We start from the raw sequence: 22,995 nt of genomic DNA on the forward strand, positions 1-22,995 counted from the left end.
CCCTGGCGGTGAGCGACTCTATCCTGGTGGTGAGTCATTCATCCGTGCTCTCGGCCAGTAAAATCGCATTTGGTGAAGCGGCCCCAGACAACGTATAACTCTGTCTCCAAGAGGAGGCCAGAGCAGCATGGGTCCGCTCCGTGTCTCGGATGCCGCTCGAGTGCAAATAAATCTTGACAGCTTTGCCTACCTCCAGGAACCAATTACGCAGTTTGTTTACGATTCTCGGTTGTTTATGCAGCCCGTTGTTTTACAACGCTGTCTCCATTATATATCACGATGCCCACCTCGTCCCATAAATCAAGCAGAGGTATGCGCCGTGCGAGAAGGCCCCAAAAAGTGAGCAATGCAGCCCCCCCGCAGAGAACATTGATGTCATTCCTATAAACATTATGAGATGGCTCTGTCTGCTTGACCCCAAATGAGGGTAAACACAACAATGGGAGAAAAAGATCTCCGGTGTGTGTGTTTGCGTGTGCGTGCGTGTGTGTGTGTGTGTGTGTGTGTGTGTGCACGCGCGCGCGTGCTGAGTTGCTGCAGAAACCTTCAGTGCTTTGGCCGGTGGCGTGTGTGTACCAGTTAAAGTTGAAGAATGCAGCCCAGACGAAGGACGGATTGAACGCTAAGAGTTGTGTAAACTTCTCCGACAAGGACTTACCACATACTTCCTGAGGAATCCCTCTCTCCGAAAGCACTGTAGGAGCCATCCTGACGTTTGTAGGTCAGTTGTCTCTGGTAACCTGCATCAGAATGAAAAAAAGATTGGCTTGAAGATTCATGTGATTAAGGTGGGGAAAAACTCTGTGTGTCCAGCCGCATTGTATCAAACTGTGTCGGGAGCTTTGCAGAAACTATGATGGAATATCCACCTCTGGTTCACAACAAAAGTAAAAAAAGAAGGAATTAGGCGGATCCCAGAGAAAAACAAGGGTGAAACTAGAAGCTGCCTTTCAGAGGTGGAGGGGCCACAGGCAGCTTCGAGCATTCAGAAGCAATGTAGAATTTGCAACATTTCTCCTTGACAGGTTTATCATCTGTTTTTGATTATTAATTGACTATGCAGTCCAAAAAAAAATGAAGCTTTAAGCCGATAACATTTAGTGTTACAGTGACACTCCATTACGAATAAGTAATGCTACCAACATAGCAGCCGTGGCTAACGTGCGGCTAACGTTGTCTTGTTCAGAGCGCATGTTAAGTACAGTGCATATCTCGTGCCCTTGAAGGGCGTGGCTTGACTCAAGGGGGGAGGGTGGGAGTGAAGGGAGTCTACATTAAAACCTTGCTAACACTTTTAAAACTGCAAACTCACCCTTAAAAGGCAGCAGAGTATTTTTCTATTTTCTTTTTGTTTTTTTATTTATTTTTTAAATTAACATTTTATAGCGGTTAACTTCCTGATACATTCCTGTGGCTTGTGTGGTTTGTGGTTGTCAGCGTGGGTTTTCTCCGGGCACTACAGCTTCCTCCCACGTTCTAAAAACATTGATGTGAGCTGTGGATGACTGGTAACCAACCCAGGGTTATATTTTACAATCGAATGACAAGTAAGTAAGTAGATTTTACACCGATTTTATCGGCCTGATTGGGATCTGCCGATAATTAGCATTTTATGCTGATCGGCTTTATCGTCATAAACATGCCGGTGTTCTGTCGAATCATGCTCTAAAGGTTCGGTGTGGGTGAAGTAATTTAATTACAATAAAGTAATTTTAATTACAGTAAGTTCGTTATTTCCGTCATGTTGTAATGTTGGCTTGACTTGACTGATTAGAATACACGATCTGACTAGAGCAGTGATTTGCCACCTTTAGCCAAGGAACATATTTTACAATTGAAAAATCTCTCAGCACACCAACAAACAAAAATTTCACAAAAAGTGGATACATTAATTACTGTATGTACTTCCTGCCATCTAATAGAAGACCATTTGTTCTGTCTGTCACTATGCCTCACTGGCATAAATAGATGAACAAAGATACATTATTTATTGTAAATTGTTTTGAGCAATTAGTTTAGTTTATCAGTTTAAGTACACAAGTGTATACAGTAAATGAACAGGTCCTTTAAATAGACACATTGCTCCATCTTGTGATCGGATCGGTGATCGGTTTTTCAAACTCGCTGATCGGTGATCGACCTCAAAAATCCTGATCGTGTAAAGCCTAGTTAAAACATCAGAGTTGCTAAAGGCTTTATGATGGCCCTAGTTTGACCTTGCATTATTTTCCTATGGGAAAAATAGTTTCAAAATCCGATCAAGTTGGAGGTCATGTTAACCTTAGAGGTTCCACTGTACTTCACACAGCATGTGCAGCTTCAGAGGCTAAGCTTTTGTGAGCAAGTTTCTTGGAAGTTGCGTGTTTACTGCAAGTCTCCAACAAATCCTCTCCAAACAAAGCTGGCACAATGAGACTTCGGAGAGGCAAAGTGACAAGGAGGTCTTTCACACAGAAAGGAATTGGAGGAAAAAGTGGTGAGGGGTGCTCCCGTTCCGGTCCATAATCTAGAGTATTCATTGCCAACCGGGTCAAAGTTCCCCACAGCTCCACGGACAAAAATCCATTATCCAAGGTAAACGTCACTCCTGGAGTTTCCACAAAACCCAATGCTGGTAGACAAGTCGCCAGCAATTCCTTCCGCTCCTTTTGCACAGCAGGGCAACAAGGGATTTGAGTTGTTGAGAGGCACGTCGTGAGAAGCAACGCTCCCATTTCCTGAGTTTTAACAGCTGCCGTACCTCACTTGTGGATGGTCAGTGGGGCAGGGACCCAGTCCCCATGAATAGGCAGGGCGGCATCCGAAGAACAGAGGATTTAGGCTCTTAAATTGGTTTAAAATGTTCTCCAATCAAAATCTTTCTTTCCATTTTAAATGCTGGCACTGTGGCATATGCAGTCACAAATAAGAGTTAGGTTGCACTAAGTCAAACCACGCTTGAGCCCACTTGAACCGACTGTGCGGTATGTTTGGCTTTGTGTGAATGTTCTTTTGTGTATGCGTACTCAATGTACGTGTCATGTGATTATGCAATCACTCCTCTGACTAGTTTATAACAATAACAGCCACTTTGCACAATAGAAACAAACTAAATGACCACAAATAACTCACAAAATCAGGAAAGCACGAGATGGAGGGGCATGGGGGAGTCCAAATCCGGCACGGTTCAAAATGGCTTAAATGACGCAACAAAGAGTATTTCGGACCTAATGAGCAGTACAGCAGTACCTTGCAAGAGGTAATCGGTAGCCTCATTCTCCACCTCGAGGCTGAGCTGCTGGGTCTTCTGCAGGTACTTGAGCACGAAGACGTTGGGCGCAAAGTGGATCATGTTCTGCTCCCCGCACCCGAACGGCAGTCGCAGCAGCTTGTCCAGGTTGTTCAACGTGGGCCCCATCACATCCCCTAAAAAGCAAGGAGGGTACCAGTCATTGCCAAGAATTTTGATACAAGTCTGTCTCTTCGTAAACGCGTACCGATCATTAATGCGGAGGCTCGCTCAGATCCAGGCACCATGTTGTGCGGGACCCCCAGAGTGAAGGCCTCGTTGTGGTTCTCATCCGAGTCTTCCTTCCTCCAGATCTTAAACTCCCCAACCGAGCCCCACCCTGTGGAGAAGCCTATGTGTCGTACCTGGACGGGGGGTTGTTCAAAAAACATTAGTGGATTATCTCTTTAAAAAAAAGAAAGAAAATTACAACTCCGTTGTTTCTATATTGTGGCTTTTGAGAGCGATCGTTCCTGTTTTTTGTTTTTTGTTTTTGTTTTTTTTGCAGTAGACAGGCAATTCTGAATTTAGAGTTGTGCACTTTCGGTGTAGTCCCACATTGTGCTGCAACATGCCGGGCAGCACCAAGGTCCACTTGAAGTGATACAGCAAGAGGAGGCTGAGTAGGTCCCCAACGAAGCTTCAGTAATAGTTGATCCCACAGAGCATAGAGAATATATGCCTATGAGTATTGTTGTATGCTCTGTTTGTACGTGGTGTCAGTTTTATAGCATTACAGCATGTGGGAAGCGTAAAACTATTGCAACTACTGTATTCAATTTTTATATGGTCTCTATATATATTGTAATTTTCACCTATTGCGGGTGGCTCTGGATTTATGAATCTTTTGAAAAGACAAACCTGTAAAGGGGTTGTGCCGGACCACTGAAGGATTATTGATGCATTGGATGGATGTAAACCATGGCCCACCTGAGGAAAATAAATGAAAACAATGACTGTTACATACAACAACAAAGACATCCACAACGAACTGGAGTACGTGATGCATTGAATAGGCTGCCAGTCTCGTGTGGCGAATGGCAGAGCCAATGAGTGGCAGGCGAGCAATTGTCCTCGGATGACATCGGCCCGTAAAGTGTGACCTTGTGAGAAGGCCCACCAGTAAACGTGGTTGCAGTGCTCCCGCTTGGGTTTTTCCCTCCCTCCCCGCTGTCTCATCATTCAAACCCCAATTTGTCGCCGTAGGATATTTATTCACAGGGTGTATCTCGACAGGGGATGTGCCCCAGCATCGAGACTCACAAGACGTGTGATTGTTATGCCACACAAGCTTTGTGTAGCCCACTGGTTAGAGCGTCTGCCTCACAGTTCTGAGGACCCGGGTTCAATCCCCGCCTGTGTGGAGTTTGCATGTTCTCCCCGTGCCTGCGTGGGTTTTCTCCGGGCACTCCGGTTTCCTCCCACATCCAGAAAAAAATGCATGGTAGGTTAATTGCCAACTCTAAATTGCCCGTAGGTGTGAATGTGATTGCGAATGGTTGTTTGTTTTGTATGTGCCCTGCGATTGGCTGGCAACCAGTTCACCCTCCTGCCCGATGATAGCTGGGATAGGCTCCAGCACGCCTGCGACCCTAGTGAGGAGAAGCGGTTCAGAAAATGGATGGATGGATGTTTTGACTACACAAGCATGGGATTGTTAGGCAAAACACATAGCTTTGAATGATTATTTTGACTACATGAACGCATGATTGCTATGTCACACAAAGCTTTGGATTGATTATTTTGACACCACTAGCATGTGATTGTTATGCCACACAAAGCTTTGAGTATGACTGTTTGGAGTACACAAGCAAGTGATTATGCTACAAACAGCTTTGAGTGTGCTTGGTTTGACAAGAGCAGTGCGATTTTGTTAATCCACACTGCTTTGAGAGGGAATGCTTTGACTAGACAAGTGTGCGATTGTTATGCCGCACATATCTTCGAGACTATCAATCTGAAAACTTCAGCACAGTCCTGTTGATAAGCAGAAGAGGCCATCTACCTGCACCAGACCTCCCTTCCAGACGATCCAGAAGCTGCGGAACTCATCCCAGGAGATGATGCCCGGCGTGGGGACACTGACGAGCGGCTCGCCCATCTTGCCCAAGGAGATCCAGGAGCGAGTGTTCTGCCGGCCCCCCAGCACAATCTCAATCATCTCTGCACTGTCATGCGGCATGGGCGAGAGGGCGAAATGGGCGTCGCTGTGCGTCTTTACGGCCACCTGGAACTGGCTCATTTTGGCTGGCTTTTTGACGTACTGATACTCGTACTTGTTGGGGGTCGAAATGTGGATTCTCTCTGGTGATAAAAATAATATACTCCTGCACTCAGACGTAAAAAGTCCAACATACCGGCATTTCTTTGGAACACCCTAAGACGGATGAACCTACAGCTAAACATTGGACATTTTAAACAGCATTTTGTATGATTAAAATGTACTACTTTACTACATCCTACTTTGTCTTTAGACATTTTAAAGCAGCATGTAGCTCATTAGCCAAGGTTATGTTAAATGGTTTTTTTTTTCTTTCCATGTAACTGTAAACAACTGCCTTTGTGATCACGAGGCAGCTGCTGTTTAGTAAAAGTGGAAGAGCGATGCTGTTGCTGAATGCATTCAATCATGTACTACTCGACATAACATTACAATAGAGGGGAATATGTCTGAATTTACCATTGGGACAGAAGAAGACACTATAGGTATATTCTCTAGAAAGGCCTTCTGGCTGCAAAGAGGGGAAAGAAATTAGAAAACACTCAAGTCAATAATGCATTCAGAACAATGTATGACATACTGATAGGTTGTCAGTCACTTACCTCCACAAAGACAGTCCTACGCACAAAGTCGTGGCCAGATGGTGACCTTCTTTCCTCCACGTCATTTCCTGTTTTGCCCGACTGTAGTGAGTCTGAGCAGCAGCTTGTTTCACTGTAAGCGATGGCCCGGGCTGAGGAGGCAAACGGAGAAAACAGAATTGCAAAGCACTACTGTTGTTTTTGGATTATTGTCTCAAGTCACTATGTTACATTTCATTTCTGGTTATCTCATGAGTGCTCATACCATACTAGAATGACGATCAGTAGAACCAAAGAATAGAAACAATCTAATCTAATTTGTACACCTTGATGGATCCCGACATAATACATTTGTCAGAATCTTTCCTGCATCATTCAATGAGAATTAGTGAATTAAATCCATATAAATTGTATTATTTATATCAGTTTAATTAATTATTTATAGTTTCCATTTATGATTTTTAATATTAGTGATGGTCCAACCTTGAGGCTGACAAAGCTACGTATTATTAACTGCCGTGTGCTTCAGCCTTGATGCCATGCGCGAGGGTGTGATTGTTATGCCACACATCGCTTTGAGAGGTATTGATTGTTGTCTACACAAACAATTTATTATTATACCACACAGAGCTTTGAGTGATTTGTTTAACTGCATGAGAGTGTGTCTTTTACACCAAACATATTTTTAGGGTGCTTGGTTTGACTACATGAGTGTGTGATCGTTACATCACACATATCTTTGAAAAGAATTGTTTTTGACTTCAAGAAGGTGTGATTCTTATGCCACACAGGTTTGGGAGGGTTTGTTTTGACTTCATGAGAACAAGAAGAAAGATTGGTTTGACTATGCAAAAGTCTGATTATTAGGCCACACATAGCTTCAAAGTGCCTCATATAACTTTAATATGGCACACACAGCTTTTAGTGTTTTTTGTTTTGTTTGTTTTGTTACTATATGAACATAGGCGGCATGGAAGACGACTGGTTAGAGCGTCTGCCTCACAGTTCTGAGGACCGGGGTTCAATCCCAGGCGCCGCCTGTGTGGAGTTTGCATGTTCTCCCCATGCCTGCGTGGGTTTTCTCTGGGCACTCCGATTTCCTCCCACATCCCAAAAACATGCATGGTAGGTTAATTGACAACTCTAAATTGCCCGTAGGTGTGAATGTGAGTGCGAATGGTTGTTTGTTTGTATGTGCCCTGCGATTGGCTGGCAACCAGTTCAGGGTGTACCCCGCCTCCTGCCCGATGATGGCTGGGATAGGCTCCGGCACCCCTGCGACCTTAGTGAGGAGAAGCGGCTCAGAAAATGGATGGATGGATGGATGGATATATGAACATCTGATTATTAGGCCACACAGCTTTAAGATGCCTTATATTCAGTAACATTAATATGCCACATATAGCTCTGAAAGTGATTGTTTTGACAACACATGCTTGCAATTGTTATGACACACATAGCTTTGAGAGTGATTTTTGTTTTGCCGATGTGAAATTTGATCATTAGGCCACACAGAACTGCAATATGCCACACGTAAATTTAATATTTCACACACTGCCTTGACATGCCATACAAACAAACAAAAATAAACCATAGCCTTGGTGGAGATCATTAAGATGAGCATGGAATTTTGCCAATGTAGACATTGACGCGTAATACTTTGTCACTCATAAGTCAGCACTACTAATTGCCCCGGGATAAGAGAGACAAGTCAACATGTGAAATCAGCACACACAGCCGTTAGTCTAAACAATGTTTGTGGACATCGTGTACAACACCTAGCGCATAACACAAGACAAACATGCCTGTACAAGGACTCTTGCATTAGAAATGTGGCCCAGTGCCAGTGGCGTCTCTTTGTGTGTGTGAAGTGAGAGGGAAACACAAGGGGGCCAGGGGAGTCGGAGTGGGGCCATGGGGGGCCCATTGACCGCCGGTGACCTGCAAACTCATCAACATGCCACTGAGTGTCACAGCACAGCTGTGGCGGCTCCCCCGCTGCCGGCCCGCTTTGTTCTCACATGCGCTTGGGAGGGGAATGTTTGTACCTCGAGGTGGGTGAGCAGATCGCGCACAGCCGACAAGGGCACGGCTATTCTTGAGGCCTCACGCTGAGCTGGCCAATGTCTGGGTGACACACCAATTAAGAACTACAGTAGTGAGTACTAATAACTAAAAGTTCTGGAACTTGGAAATGCAGATTCAGTTACTCACAGACCACCAGAGAAGAAACACTACTCTAATACAATTTAGCGCTGTTATTTATTTATATATGTATTATTAATTTGGGAAAGTGGCATATTGATCTCTTCAGGAAAGAGGCTTCAGGATAAAGAATTTCGAGATATTTACAAATTGTGCATTCCGCACTTCATCATTTAAAAATTAAAAATTAAAAACAATTGATAGTTTTCATAGCAAAAATGCACCCTGACATGACGATGGTGTCTGATATGCGAGAGCGAGCTACTACAAAAGCGAGGGGTTTGAATGATTGACAGGCTAATCCTCCAATCATGATCATGATATTCCCCAGTTTACGCTCGCCCACCGATATGTTATATTATACCTTGATTAATTTTATATTTAATCTTTAAAACAAACCCATGAAATAGACAACAATCAAGTCTGTCAAGCCATCATGTGTCAAGTCAGGTTTTGATTTTCAGTCATTTTCATATCCAAGTAGTTTTCAAGTCATCAAAACAGTGACCTGAGTCAAAAACCAGTCTGCAACCATAATGTGGCCCGCGATGAAAACACGTTTTGATACTACTGCGCTACTGTATGGACATGGTGGATGCAGCAGACCAGGACTAAATCCATTGTAGTCATAGAAACAATTTACTGTCGGTCAGAAAAAGGCTTGAGCTGAACAAGATGGTTCCAGTTGAGCTCTGTGGATACCTGTGATGTTTGCGGGACCCAGTTCACTGAAAGCCAACACGATGGTGGTTGGTGTGGCCTCTCCTGGAGCCACGCACTTCTTCCTGGTAAGGTGGTGCTTGCCAGGATGACCAATAAACTTGATGCCCTTAGGAACTGACACTTTAATGTGAACCTGTAAAAAAAAAATAAACATTTTAAATCGGGAAGTAAACAATCCTTCTCGACGTCCCACCCTCATACGGAGCATTCTCGCCAGGGAGAATATTTTTTTTTTTTAAAGATCTCTGAATTTTTCATGTGGACTGACTCATGTTTCGCATGCTCCCTGGAGGATTAAATGCCGCTCATTGTCAAGCTCTGATAGAGGAATGCCCTTTATCCACACTCCAGAAGTCATAAATAAAGGAGCAGAAAATTTAGGAATCGCATGTTGCCGGGATGGATATCAAAGAAAGGTGATACGCCCATTTGCATCTCTTCATCTAACACGAAATCAGGCACATCTGCAAAGATCATGATGTCATCTCTTCGGAGTGCAGGATGGACCCATTTAAGGCTAACTTAGAGCTTATAGAGGCTCCTCTAAGGGCGTATTCACACGAGGCCATTTGAAGACTTCAGAGCCGTTCCCGCTGGCCTGCGACCAAACTGTGGCCCGTCCTGGTGTGCCATTCTTCCATATTTCACTTATTAAACCCATTCAAACCATTCTAACTGCAAACTATTCAGCTCATTCAGGACAAATACAGGACTACTTATCATGTTCCAGAAATTCCGACATCTTCACAATAAAATTCCCAAGTTAAGAGATGTTTTACAAATTAACCTCCTCCTTCCACATTTCTCAACCGATTCAAGCCATTCCAACTTCAAACTGAGGAGTTCAAAAGCCGATAAGCGCCATTTAGACAAAAACAGAGCCACACCTACTAGCAGACTCCCTACCACGTCATCATTCGATTTCCTAATCCTGCAAAACCAAACAACTCTCACGTTAAACTCATTGAAAATAAAGATTTTATTTCAGAAACCAACCAGTGCACACACATTTTACTGCAGCTAGTATCACCTCCTTTAAAGCCAAAGACAAGCCCGTATGTATTTACGTCATCACGTATTCGTCACGTATGTCCTCAAACATGTCTGTGCCCATGATTTCTCATTAACTCTCTGCTAATATAGCTTCGATTGTGCTTGAAAGTGACTGTAAAATATGATAACTCAAGTGTATTGTCTATGGTGTTGGTCGCAATCAAGTGGGTCGGCAGCATCTTGAGGACAGCAGCAACGCAAAAGATAAATCTGCGGTCAATGTGACTTGTCTCTCCCTTTGAAGGGTTAGGATTAAGGGTTATTTTAGGTTAAAGTTAAGGATTAGTTCAAGAGAAAGTAGTTCTGTTTCACTCCCCCGTTAAAACCCTTTATTCACAAAGCATAATACCATTTCAGTGTAATTGTATTGTTATGTAAATGTTTTGGGCTTGTTTGTTTTTGAAGAAAATCATTTTCTTGGAGTTATCTGGTTTTGCGATGAAATGACATCAAAGACCTCTTCAAAAGACCTTTGCCGCATCATCATACCTCAGCACACGACGGCAGATAGTTGTAGACGGTCAGGGGAACTTTGGTTTGCTCCCCTCGGATCAAGCTATAAGGCAAGGTGAAGTCCACAAAGAAAGGCTTGAAGGTACGAAGCTCCGCTCTCGTGGCCAAGCCCAGCCCCTTGTCTTTGGACAGGCCGACGGCCTCCGTGACCCACGTGGTGATGGAGTCTGGCACGTCCAGTCGCAGCACCGCTTCGCCTGTTTCGGCACTGTTGGCAACACATGAAAAGCTCAGTGAAACACCTGTGTCAATATTGGCTTTGACACGCAGTTTTAATCAAACCACTGAAAATTCGAGCTTGGCAAAATTCGAGCTTTCTGCTCTCACATGTTTTTAATACATTTTTACATCCTAAATGTATATTTTGTCATAGTGGCTGGTTTTTGTGATACTAGAATGGCTCCAACTACCCGAGATAAATTGTGTGTCTTGTAACATACTGGGCCAATTAAAGCTGCTTCTGATTTTAACTTATTAAAACACATATTTTAAACACATTGTAAATGTATTTGAACACAATTAAATAGTAAGCATAAAATGAATACAAAATACTGTTTGTAGTGTCTGTTTGTTAGATATCTTTACCCTAATAGCATAATTGCCTAAGTCATTTTTAACTTTCTGTCATAATATCAATAAAAAAAATAGCAAGAGGTTGCTAAAAATGGTGTTCTTTGTCTGTCTAGAAAGTCATCCAAGTCATAGTAATCTCCAAAGGTTGAATCGGCCTTAGAAAAATGACTGAGACGATTATGCTATTAGGCCACGGATGTCAAACTCAAGGCCAGGGACCAGATCCAGCACGGCACATAATTTGATATGGTCCACGAAGGCAAATCATGTGTGTCGACTTTCTTGATTCATGCTAAAATACAAAATCGTCTTCACGTTTTTTTTGTTACTATTGCTCAGAATCTGTGACTTAAACTCACCAATCTGAAGCGGTATGCTACTCGCGGGTAGGTCACGCAAACTAATCAGCTCCGAACTAGTGAAAAAAAAAAATTCATATAATAATAATAATATATAATCATAATCATCATCATCATCCCTCCTTTCTCGGCTGGTCACAAACTAGGGGGAATGCTAGGTGTCAAGCTAACTTGCGTCAAGTCCGCACCAGCTATGAGCTGCACTTGCTAGCTGGTGCGGCGAAACACTAACCTTCCGCAGTGCGGATCCGCTCCTCTTGCCCAGACTGTCAATGCTAACAGTTAACATGTAAAAAGAGTTTTGTTTTGTTGGCATGAACCTAAGCGGACTTAGCTAGGGAAAAGCTATGTGGTTGTTTCACATACACAATGTGGGATTGTCTTTGTTTTATCTTTAGTTTGACAGTAAATATAAATTGGGAGTGGCAATAAGCAGCTTAAAGACTGCTTCTTGTTGTGACGCGAGTTGAACTGAGTTCACTGCCACCATAGAACACTCGTATCTCAAGGTTTGTGCTTGCAAGTAAAAGCAAAACTGACAGCTCATCCATCCATCCATTTTCTGAGCCGCTTCTCCTCACTAGGGTCGAGGGCGCGCTGGAGCCTATCCCAGCTATCATCGGGCAGGAGGCGGAGTGCACCCTGAACTGGTTGCCAGCCAATCGCAGGGCACATACAAACAAACAACCATTCGCACTCACATTCACACCTACGGGCAATTTAGAGTTGTCAATTAACCTACCATGCATGTTTTTGGGATGTGGGAGGAAACCGGAGTGCCCGGAGAAAACCCACGCAGGCACGGGGAGAACATGCAAACTCCACACAGGCGGGACCGGGGATTGAACCCCGGTCCTCAGAACTGTGAGGCCGACGCTCTAACCAGTCGTCCATCATGCCGCTCTGACAGCTCATATTTGTTCCCCCCAAAGAAAATCTAGCAAGGGAACCCTGTATTGACAAGCTTTAATTAAGAGAGTGTTGGGTGATGGTAACATAGCATCATAGTTAAAAACATGTTTACTGCTTTGCTTGATCAAAGTCTACTTTAATAGAACTTCAAGGGAAATCAGAGCTTTTTGGAAATTATGCAGAGCTGCAGTCAATCTCTTCCAAAGGAATCAGGTAGATGGAAATCTATGGGCAGTTCATTTACATTGGCTGAAAATGAATAGAAGGAGTTGTTGAGAGAGGGACAGGCCGCTCCAAGATGGGCCAGTTTAAAAAGAGCACATTCACATTCGGGAACAGCTTCTGGAAGCGGAGTCCCATCCTCCTCTCACCACTAGATTTTTATCATCTCTTGCACTTTCCTCCCTTTGTCTCTCCTATCATCCTTTCTTCCAGCCCATCCAATATTGCTTGGGATTTACATACCTGACGTTGAGGCAGTGCCACACCCACGTCTCCGGGAAGAATGTTCGCCTGCGCTTCTCTGTTCTGCAAGCCAAACACAAGCCGACATCAGGAAAAGGCCTCAGCTGCTCACAATAAAACACCATAAAAGGGCCAATGATTTACACAGGATTTGCACGCTGACATTTTACTAAGTCGCGTCATGAGTTTAATGTTCATCACCGCAACGAGTAGCATTAAGGAATGTCGGCAAGGAATACGGACGAGCAATTACATCTAATTCCTTTGTTTTTCTCCGCTCGTCCGTTTCCGAGCGCTGATTGAACACTGAGATGTTTGGTCATAAAGTCATGAAGTAATTGTTTTGCTTTTCAACTAATGGAGGTTCAGGCATCCAAAAAAAATTAGCTCAGTCAAAGAAAAAATGTATACTGTACATTGTTTAACATGCGGTACTTGACACTTGCATTTGAATGAATGGATTATTTTTAGTAATTCCGTTTATTTTTACTGGGCAAGTTGACAGTTATTATGAATAACTGGTGAGAGGAGTGATTGCATTAAAGTGGTTTTGGATCATAGTTTATTTAGTTTATATATTTACTGCTTAAAGGTCCCATACTTTGGCTATTTAGACCATAGAGTGACTCTCTAACATGGACTTAGTATAAAAGTGTAAATTTCATTTTTAAAAAAACACCTTGGTTTTGTCATACGAGTGTCCAGAAAAGGTCCCTCTGACAGCTACTTCTGTTTGACCCAGTTTTGTATCCGCTTTGTCCATATTTGGCTAAGCCCCTTTCCTCTGATTGGTTGCTTCTGTGTAGAAGACCCACTTGTGAGAGAGCACACGTGTTTGTTATGTTGATAGCGCTGGCTCGGGTGCAGAAAGGCGGAGATCTTCGCTAGTGAAGTATACAAGCTTGAGAAATTCGGATGACCTGATTTCAGGCCACTCGGCAGAAAAACCTCCGGAACTCAGGAATGCGTGGACCATTTTAATTCATATTTCATGTTTCTTGAGGCACCAAAGAGACAATTTTACATCCCAAATACTAGAAAAAGTTCCTTTGGCAAAATATGTCCCCTTTAAACTATTAAAGAGGAGTTTGCAATGTTTAAGAAAATAAACACTTTTGTCATATTTGTGAAACTCAAAATGACAAAATAGACATGTTGCTTGAGTGCCTGTCTTTTTAAAACCAGCCCACAGTGTCAAAGGCCGAAAAATCCTCCTGCTGCCACTTACCTGACAGCTGAACGAGAATGCATGGCGGCAACCAGGGTGGCACTATGCGGCTGAAAAGCGGGGATGGCCTCGTCGGTATACATCCCCTCACTCTGCCGGTGGTTCAAACTCACCATGTCTGTCATCACGACGAGCCCCGTTTCCTGTGTTCAACATACACGGAGATACAGAGCAAATTGGATACCCACCAATATCAAGAGCAGAAATGGTGCAATCATTAACTTCTACGCCAGTGTTTAAAAATCTTTATTGAGCCAAAGCACAAAATCAACATTAGAAAAATCTCAATTAAGTGAAAGTGGGTCATTAATAAAGTGTGCGTTCTCACTGTGAAAGCAAAGCGCGCATCCTTGGTGATGTCCCAGTGCCACGGAAAAACCGAGGAACGTCGGCGTCTCTTTGACGACAGCCCGGGCCACCAAAGGTGTCCATCGTCTTTCTGAACGCCAAAAGCATCGGACACGTCGAAGTCTGACAGCTCTTTGAACACCTGAGGAACAAAAAGGGTAAAAGGGTGATTTTTGATATAGCTCTTGTACGCATGCATCAAAAAATGCTTGCAGATTGCATTTTGAATATAACGGAAAAATTAATTGAGGTAAACGAATTCAAACGGTGCAACTCATACCCTTTAAACATTCCTCTACACAGAAAGTGAAACATTTTATGATTTTAATCTTTAGAATTTTCATGATTATGGCTTCCATCCATCCATCCATCCATCCATCCATTTTCTACCGCTTATCCGAGGTCGGGTCACGGGGGCAGTAGCTTTAGCAGGAACACCCAGACTTCCCTCTCCCCAGCTACTTCATCCAGCTCTTCCGGGGGGATCCCGAGGCGTTCTCAGGCCAGCCAAAAGACGTAGTCTCTCCAGCGTGTCCTGGGTCGTCCCTGGGGTCTCCTCCCGGTGGGACGTGCCGACAACACCTCACCGGGGAGGCGTCCAGGAGTTATCCGAATCAGATGCCCCAGCCACCTCATCTGGCTCCTCTCGATGTGAAGGAGCAGCGGCTCTACTCTGAGATCCTCCCGGATGACCGAGCTTCTCACCCTATCTCTAAGGGAGAGCCCGGACACCCTGCGGAGGAAACTCATTTCGGCCGCTTGTATCCGGGATCTTGTTCTTTAGGTCACGGCCCACAGCTCGTGACCATCGGTGAGTGTAGGAACATAGATCGACCGGTAAATTGAGAACTTCGCCTTTCGGCTTAGCTCCTTCTTTTCCACAACGGATCGATACAAAGTCCACATCACTGCAGACGCCGTACCGATCCGCCTGTCGATGCACCCTCGAGGACCCTGCCGAGGGTATAGAGCTGGTCCACTGTTCCACGGCCAGAACGAAAACCACACTGCTCCTCCTGAATCTGAGATTCGACTTCCCGACGGACCCTCCTCTCCAGCACCCCTGAATAGACCTTACCAGGGAGGCTGAGGAGTGTGATCCCCTGTAGTTGGAACACAGCCTCCGGTCCCCCCTTCCTAAAAAGGCACTGTCCCCGATCTGCATGCGATGTTGCAGAGGCGTGTCAACCAGGACAGCCCCACAACATCCAGAGCCTTTAGGAACTCCGGGCGAATCTCATCCACCCCCGGGGCCTTGCCACCGAGGAGCTTTTTAACCACCTGGGTGACCTCAACCCCAGAGATAGGAGAGCCCACCTCAGAGAACCCAGACTCCGCTTTGTCATGGGAACGCATGTCGGTGGAATTGAGGAGGTCTTCGAAGTATTCTCCCACCGACTCACAACGTCCCGAGTCGAGGTCAGCAGTGCCCCATCCCCACTGTACACAGTGTTGATGGTGCACTGCTTCCCCCTCCTGAGACGCCAGATGGTGGACAAGAATTTTCTCGAAGCCGTCCGGAAGTCTTTCTCCATGTAGCCTCCTATACTCGAGTTTTTGCTTCAGCGACCACCAAAGCTGCATTCCGCTTGACCAGCCGGTACCCATCAACTGCCTCAGGAGTCCCACAGGCCAAAAAGGCCCGATAGGACTCCTTCAGCTTGACGGCATCCCTCACCAATGGTGGTGGACACCACCACGGGTTCGGGGATTGCCGCCACGACAGGCACCGACCACCTTACGGCCACAGCTCCGGTCGGCCGCCTCAGCAATGGCGCGGAACATGGTCCACTCGGACTCGATGTCCACCACCTCCCCCGGAACATGAGCAAAGTTCTGTTGGAGGTGGGAGCTGAAACTCCTTCTGACAGGGGATTCTGGCAGACGTTCCCAGCAGACCCTCATAATACGTTTGGGCCAGCCACGTCGGACCGGCATCTTCCCCCACCATCGAAGCCAACTCACCACCAGGTGGTGATCAGTTGACAGCTCCGCCCCTCTCTTCACCCGAGTGTCCAAGACATGCGTCCGCAAGTCCGATGACACGACCACAAAGTCGATCATCGAAAACTGCGACCGAGGGTGTCCTGGTGCCAAGTGCACGTGTGGACAACTTTATGCTTGAACATGGTGTTCGTTACGGACAATGTGTGATGAGCACAGAAGTCCAATAACAGAACACCGCTCGGGTTCTGATCGGGGGGGGCGTTCCTCCCAATCACCCCCTTCCAGGTCTCACTGTCATTGCCCACGTGAGCATTGAAGTCCCCCAGCAGAACGATGGAGTCCCCAGCGGGAGCGCTCTCCAGCACCCCCTCCAAGGACTCCAAAAAGGGTGGGTACTCTGAACTGCTGTTTGGTGCATAGGCACAAACAACAGTCAGGAAGAAGGCGGAGGGAGGCTACCCTCTCGTCCACCGGGGTGAACCCCAACGTACAGGCACCGAGCCGGGGGGCAATAAGTATACCCACATCTGCTCGGCGCCTCTCACCGTGGGCAACTCCAGAGTGGAAGAGAGTCCAACCCCTCTCAAGAGGACTGGTACCAGAGCCCAAGCTGTGTGTGGAGGAGAGTCCGACTATATCTAGTCGCAACTTCTCGACCTTACACACCAGCTCGGGCTCCTTCCCTGCCGGAGAGGTGACATTCCACGTCCCTAGAGCCAGCTTCTGTAGCCGGGGATCGGATCGCCAAGGTCCCTGCCTTCGGCCACCGCCCAGCTCGCACTGCACCCGACCCCTATGGCCCCTCCCACAGGTGGTGAGCCCATGGGAAGGGCTTACAGTGAACAAAAACCAAAAATTCAAGAAATTAGATGAAATTTTTTTTTTCCCAAATTACCCTTCTAAAAAGTATTTTCATGTGTTTAATGATATGTATCTGTATGGTTAGTATGCATCTATGTAAATGTATCTGTACAAGTTCCACTTTTTGAACTACTCAAATAAACACATTTTTCTACCATATTCTAAATTATTGGGATGCACCTGCAGATGCAAAACGTGGTCCGTAAGCCATACTCTCATCCCAAGGACTAACCTTGTCTGGACTGAGCTGGAAATCCGGCTTCAACAAGTAAAGGCTTTTGTCCACAGTGGCCACACAGACACAGGAGCCCCTCTCGGCACGGACATGCAAGCTCACAGGGTCACCTGGCATGGACTCATTGGTGGACAAGGAAAGAGACACCTAGAATGCAAACAACAGAGAAAGTTTAACTCGTTCCGTGACCGCACTTGGAACTCAAAACACTCAAATCAGCTTTCATCATTGAAATGAATGGAAATGCCATTAATCCGTTCCAGCCTCCCTCCCTCCCAAAAAAAAAAAAAAAAATGTTTCTAATGTGGTTTTTGAAAAATAGCACACTGGAGTTTTGTACTTTATAAAAACATACAGTAATGACATTATTTTAAGAATGTTAGAAAATTAAACCATTTTGTCAGATTTTTTTTGCTTCAATTCAATAGACGTACTACTCCTGGTGTGTGCGCCTTGGCCACATGGGGGCAATATAATACAGAAATATAGATATACTGAAAATAAAGAGAGTCTCAGATCCTCAGTAGGCCACGGTAATATTAACTCATCATCATCATTAACTCATTCCCAGTTAACATGGATATTTGACTTCTAAAGCCATCAATGGCAGTGAATGTGTTAATATCCATGTAAGTATTATCTTATCGGTCTACAGGTGTTGCACCACTATTTGTGTTCAAACCCTGAAACACCGATGCCATTCGTTAACCTGTCTATAGCATTTCCCATTATGTGTTAGCATTAAGCTAGGGGGCGTTAAAGCAAAGTTATGTGGTTGTTTAAAATACACAACGTGTAATTCTCTTTGTTTTGTTTAGTTTAACAGTAAATTTCCACTGTGAATGGCAATAAAAAGCTTGAAACCTGTTTTCTTGAAGAATTGTTTGCGATCTGCCAAACTGCTGCTTGTTGTGAAGTGAGTTGATTTGAGCTCACTGACACCATACAGCGCTTGTATCTCAAATTTTTGCTCGCAAGTCAAAGAAAAAAAATTGTTCAAACGAGAGCGCATATCTCAAAAAACTATTCTTTCTTGACACCAAAGTTTGCTATTTATACGGGGTTTTGGTGGAATATTATGGTATCTTCAGTGGATTTCAGAAAGCACAAAAACCACAAATAGGTTTTCAGCGAATAGCTGCTGATAAGTTCCAAAGGAGGAAAAAAAAAAATGCAAAAAGGTGAATTTGTGAATAATTAACTGCCAATATGCGGATTATTACTGTAGTAATTTGTCGTATGGAAAATTATAACCTGAATGGTGGAGTGTAAATTTTCTCCACATCAATACTTTTTCTCAGCACGCAGTCACAATTCAGCCGCAGCTAATGGGTTCAGTTGGCCTCCTTTCACCACAGTGACTTTGAATTTGCTTTCCAAAACTTGTGAAAAACTCGACTTGACTTTGATTTGGTATTCAGTACATGACTTTTCAAGACTTACCTGTTTTAAGTCTAAAATCTCTATTTTCACATTGGTGAGCCATTTGCTTTGTTTTGGAAGTCAATTTCTTTTTGTGCAGTGCGGCCAAACCTGGCAACCCACCAGTAGGCTATTATGCTGAGTGCTGAGGCCACCTCATGCAGTGTCGTATCATATGTATGAGATTATTATATTTGGATTAAAGGATTACGTTTTTCATAAAATCGTGTAAAAGAGAATGACAACATGCAAGGTTTTCAACTTGGAGGCGAGAGACACAAAAAATACGATACCTAACTTCATCATTTGTCATCATAAAACCCAGAAAGACGACACCCAGGTTTTTGTTACTTGTTGCTTTTGTTTTGTTTCTTTTGTATGGTTATGATGTTGTTCATAAAACTTAAAAATGTAAGTGACAAAAAAATAACAGAAAGACACATAAGCAACTTAACTTCACAGTTTAGCTTACCCATAGCAAGTGAAATGCAGAGACTGCTTTGAGGCCATTAAAAAACTGTGATTGTGAATGTGGAAAGTGGGCAATTACTGAATGTGGACTGTGTGCACAGTGGCTAATGTGCGAATAAATGTTGTGACTGAGAAAGCGTGTACGAGTTGACCTATGACTTGCTTAACCCAAGTAATGACTTGACTCAACTTGCTTGAAATTTAGTGGGACCTCGACTTGACTTGCTTGACATTTGACACAGTAACTTGGCACTTGAAACTTGAAGGTTAGGACTTGAGCAATTGGTGTATTTCGATGAGGTCCTGCTCGCAATGACTGGGTATAGCTAATCTTTACGCTCCAGTCACATGGGTAGATCATTGATTTGTATCTATGTAACATATGCTATCTATTTTGTTTTCCACTTATGCTGCCAAAATGCATGTCCAAAATGGGCCATATGGTAGAATTTAACAAATTATTTTGCAATTGTGTATAGTCACCATAGCATGGAAGCAATGAGTAGCAATGAGTCAGTGAAAACCTTGTTCTCGAAGGCGGGTTGGATGGGGATTTGCAGACTGTCCGTGATGCCCTCGCCGTTCTCCCGCACGTAGTAGACGAGCAGACGGCTGAGTGGCGCCATGGTGTGAGTGACAGTGAAGCGCAGGTACGACACACAGCTGTCCATCTCCATTTGCGAAGACGAGCCTGCAACACACAAAAAGCAAACATAAAGACCTTACAAAATGAATTCAGAGATTTCTTTCAAAATACATTACTATTTGTGGTCCATTTCTACTACTACCGTGTGCAATTAGCTGGCTAGCTATGCCGACACCGTGAAAATGCATCTTCCATGCATGCCACAATTTACATAACAGGCATTTAATTCTAGGCATAAGAAAGTTGCTAGATGAAGTAGCATTCATTTTTCAGCGGCGCGTGGTTTCAGGCATTCAGCAGACACGCCCGCAGCGTTTCAGAGCAATGAGAACAACTTGAATTTTCACGATTTTGAAGTCGATTTTACATACTTGCCTTTTCTTTTTTTCTTTTTTTTTTTTAAATCACTTAAATTTGGCAGGGTCGTTAACAACACTTCTCTGTGGTGTGTCAAATTGAGAGGACATTCCTTTTCATTTTACAGGGACTTCAAGACAGAGCAAAGGTGGTGTTTTGGTATGGAATCTCACCGTGTACAGCAGTAAACCCCCTTTTATGATGAGGGAGACATTCTTGACCCACCTGCAATAGGTGTAAATATGCGATATAGACACACTATATTAAAAAAAATGCTTTAGGTAGCTTCATCCCTCCACACAAACTTCTTTTATTGTTTAGACAGTGTAAATTATATTGCCCCCAAAATTCTAAGCCTAAAATGTAAAGAAATGACTGTGTATTGTCGTGTCTCTGTGTTAGATACCTGCATGTGGCTTTAATAGGCGGGGCCTGTTGGGGTGGCATGTGACGCCGGCGAGTGTGATTGAGTGTCTTGCTTTAAGCTGTGGCAAACAGCAGCTCCTGCGTGTTTTATTGTTCTCCCGGCATTCAGAAGAATTTAAACGCCTGAAAAGTGCATCTGCGACTGTGGCTTTCCTTTCCCACATGCAAGGGCATTACAGTATAGAGTGTTTTTACCCCTACAGATATCACGGGCGCGTGAACGACGAACCGTGACATAGCAGAGTAACACTTCATTTACCTGAGGCAGACACAGGCGAGTGGGTGGTGTGAATGTTTTTCTCGAAGGTGACCGTGGCTCGTTTCCTTCGGTGCAAGGCCGTGAGGTTGGCGGGCTGCTGGCCCGAGAGGATGATGTTCCCCCTCGACGCCACCTCGTAGTGCAGGGTGAAGTTACAGGGACACGTGGATTTGAGCGCCACTTCAGCCTCTTGGCCGACCTGAGATGCACATGTACGCACTACACTCAGCTACTTACTAATATGTTGTTCAGCAACATGAAAGGCAAATGTATTAGAAGCACCTCCCTACAGTATATGAAGGAAGCAGAACAAACCTTGAGCGGGGTGCTGGGGTTCTGGATCTGGATGTGACATCTGCTGGGAGAGTACCAACTGCTGATGGACAAGTAGCTGGGCAGATACTGATCTCCAACTGCCTTGCCTTCTATGGACGTCACCTTTGTCTACCAAACAGCAAATCAAAATATGATATGCTGATATGATGACAGATTGTGGCGGACTTTAGCGCGATTGCCTTTTCCTCTTCACGGGATGAAAAAAAAGGAGCAATCTACAGTATCTATAGTATCTCTCGATCCCCCTATATTTCTGGCTTTAAGTTTAGATGTGTTATCACACCATACAACACTGTACTGCTACTTTCCTGACAATGTGGATTCGTTCTAGTCATTATGTTCATTAATAACTGGAAAGATGAGCGATCTTATAATCACGTTGCACGTAAGGGTTGAACCAACTAGTCAACCACTGCGCAACGACGATTGTAGCTTTTTTTTTTGTTTGTTTTTGTTTTTTGGTACCTGTGCGGTTCAGCTGCATGGACGATTATAGTTTAAAAGTCGATTAATCGCCAATCCTGCGTTTTGGCATTAACGACACAGATACCTTGCTCAAATCAACAGGCGCTTGGTCAGCGTAGCAAACTAGCACCGATTCCTCAAGCGTGTGGACATATTTTACTAAAAATGAGACCGGTAGCACTGTCACTTGCAAACTATGCAAGTCTCTCCTCAACGATAACAAAAGCAGCTGCTACTAAGACAACAAAGCAAATATAAGAAGTTGTTGATCAATAATCTCTTTATTATAAAAATGAATGGTTAATGTCGCCAACAACTAGTATTCGCTCAAGCCTTCGCCTCTCGACTCATCCATCCAATCACAAATCACACTCAGACACCTTCATGGTCTCACTGAGAGTCTGAAGAGTCTTATAAAATATTTGCAACAATCAACCTAACACAACAGCAGATTTGGTGAGAGGCCATGAAGGCATCTGAATGTGATTGGATGAGCGAGTGTCTGAATGTGATTGGATGAACAAGCCAGGGGGTGGGGCCAGTGCAACTAAGGACCGTGGGAAAACTGACCGAGTCAGCTTGTGTTTGGAAGCGAAACCACGCACAGAGAGTTGACAAATGGAAAAAATATCAACAATGTCATCGAGTAATCGACGTGGACTCGACTATCATCACTTTAGCGTCAACTACAAAAACGTTTTACTCGTTCAACCACTAATTACACATGCTTGTTCTCTTGCATGACCGAGTGTGACTTTCTTTGACTCTATAAATTATATCTAGTTGTTCTATTTATTTTTGTTGTGCAAGATGGTGGTTAACATGGAGGGGAAGTATACCAGGCTTGAGTATAGATTAGTGCAGTCCCACAAGCCAAGCGTAGTGGACCTTTGGTGTCAAGCGGGCCCAAGTACGGTTCAGACGGTCTGGTGTGGGTATGCCTTAACGCAGGGGTGTCAAACTCATTTTTGTCGCGGGCCACATCGTAGTTATGGTTCCAGTCGGAGGGCAGTTCTGGCTGCAAACCCATATGATCGCCTCATATTATTACATATACACAAATTAATGGATAATTACTTTTGAAATCAGAAGCCAGTAAAAACTGTTTGTTCAACTACAGT

General features: G+C 44.3%; 1 protein-coding gene across 2 annotated transcripts in view; it reads right to left on the reverse strand.

Moving 5' to 3' along the window:
* Positions 1–22,995, reverse strand: part of cpamd8 (C3 and PZP like alpha-2-macroglobulin domain containing 8) — a 65,986-nt gene that overhangs the window by 27,361 nt on the left and 15,630 nt on the right. For both annotated transcript variants that reach the window (XM_061779278.1, XM_061779279.1), the window contains exons 13-28: positions 21,389–21,517; positions 21,074–21,272; positions 19,910–20,076; positions 17,490–17,639; positions 14,430–14,591; positions 14,102–14,244; positions 12,874–12,936; positions 10,541–10,772; positions 8,978–9,131; positions 6,092–6,222; positions 5,949–6,000; positions 5,274–5,572; positions 4,130–4,198; positions 3,477–3,633; positions 3,229–3,405; positions 659–740 (exon numbers count right to left, since the gene is read on the reverse strand). In XM_061779278.1, coding sequence (XP_061635262.1) covers positions 659–740; positions 3,229–3,405; positions 3,477–3,633; positions 4,130–4,198; positions 5,274–5,572; positions 5,949–6,000; positions 6,092–6,222; positions 8,978–9,131; positions 10,541–10,772; positions 12,874–12,936; positions 14,102–14,244; positions 14,430–14,591; positions 17,490–17,639; positions 19,910–20,076; positions 21,074–21,272; positions 21,389–21,517 — 2,366 coding nt within the window. The remainder of the gene's footprint in view (positions 1–658; positions 741–3,228; positions 3,406–3,476; positions 3,634–4,129; positions 4,199–5,273; positions 5,573–5,948; positions 6,001–6,091; positions 6,223–8,977; positions 9,132–10,540; positions 10,773–12,873; positions 12,937–14,101; positions 14,245–14,429; positions 14,592–17,489; positions 17,640–19,909; positions 20,077–21,073; positions 21,273–21,388; positions 21,518–22,995) is intronic.

Source organism: Phyllopteryx taeniolatus, chromosome 7 (assembly GCF_024500385.1).
Source record: "Phyllopteryx taeniolatus isolate TA_2022b chromosome 7, UOR_Ptae_1.2, whole genome shotgun sequence".
NCBI lineage: Eukaryota > Metazoa > Chordata > Actinopteri > Syngnathiformes > Syngnathidae > Phyllopteryx > Phyllopteryx taeniolatus.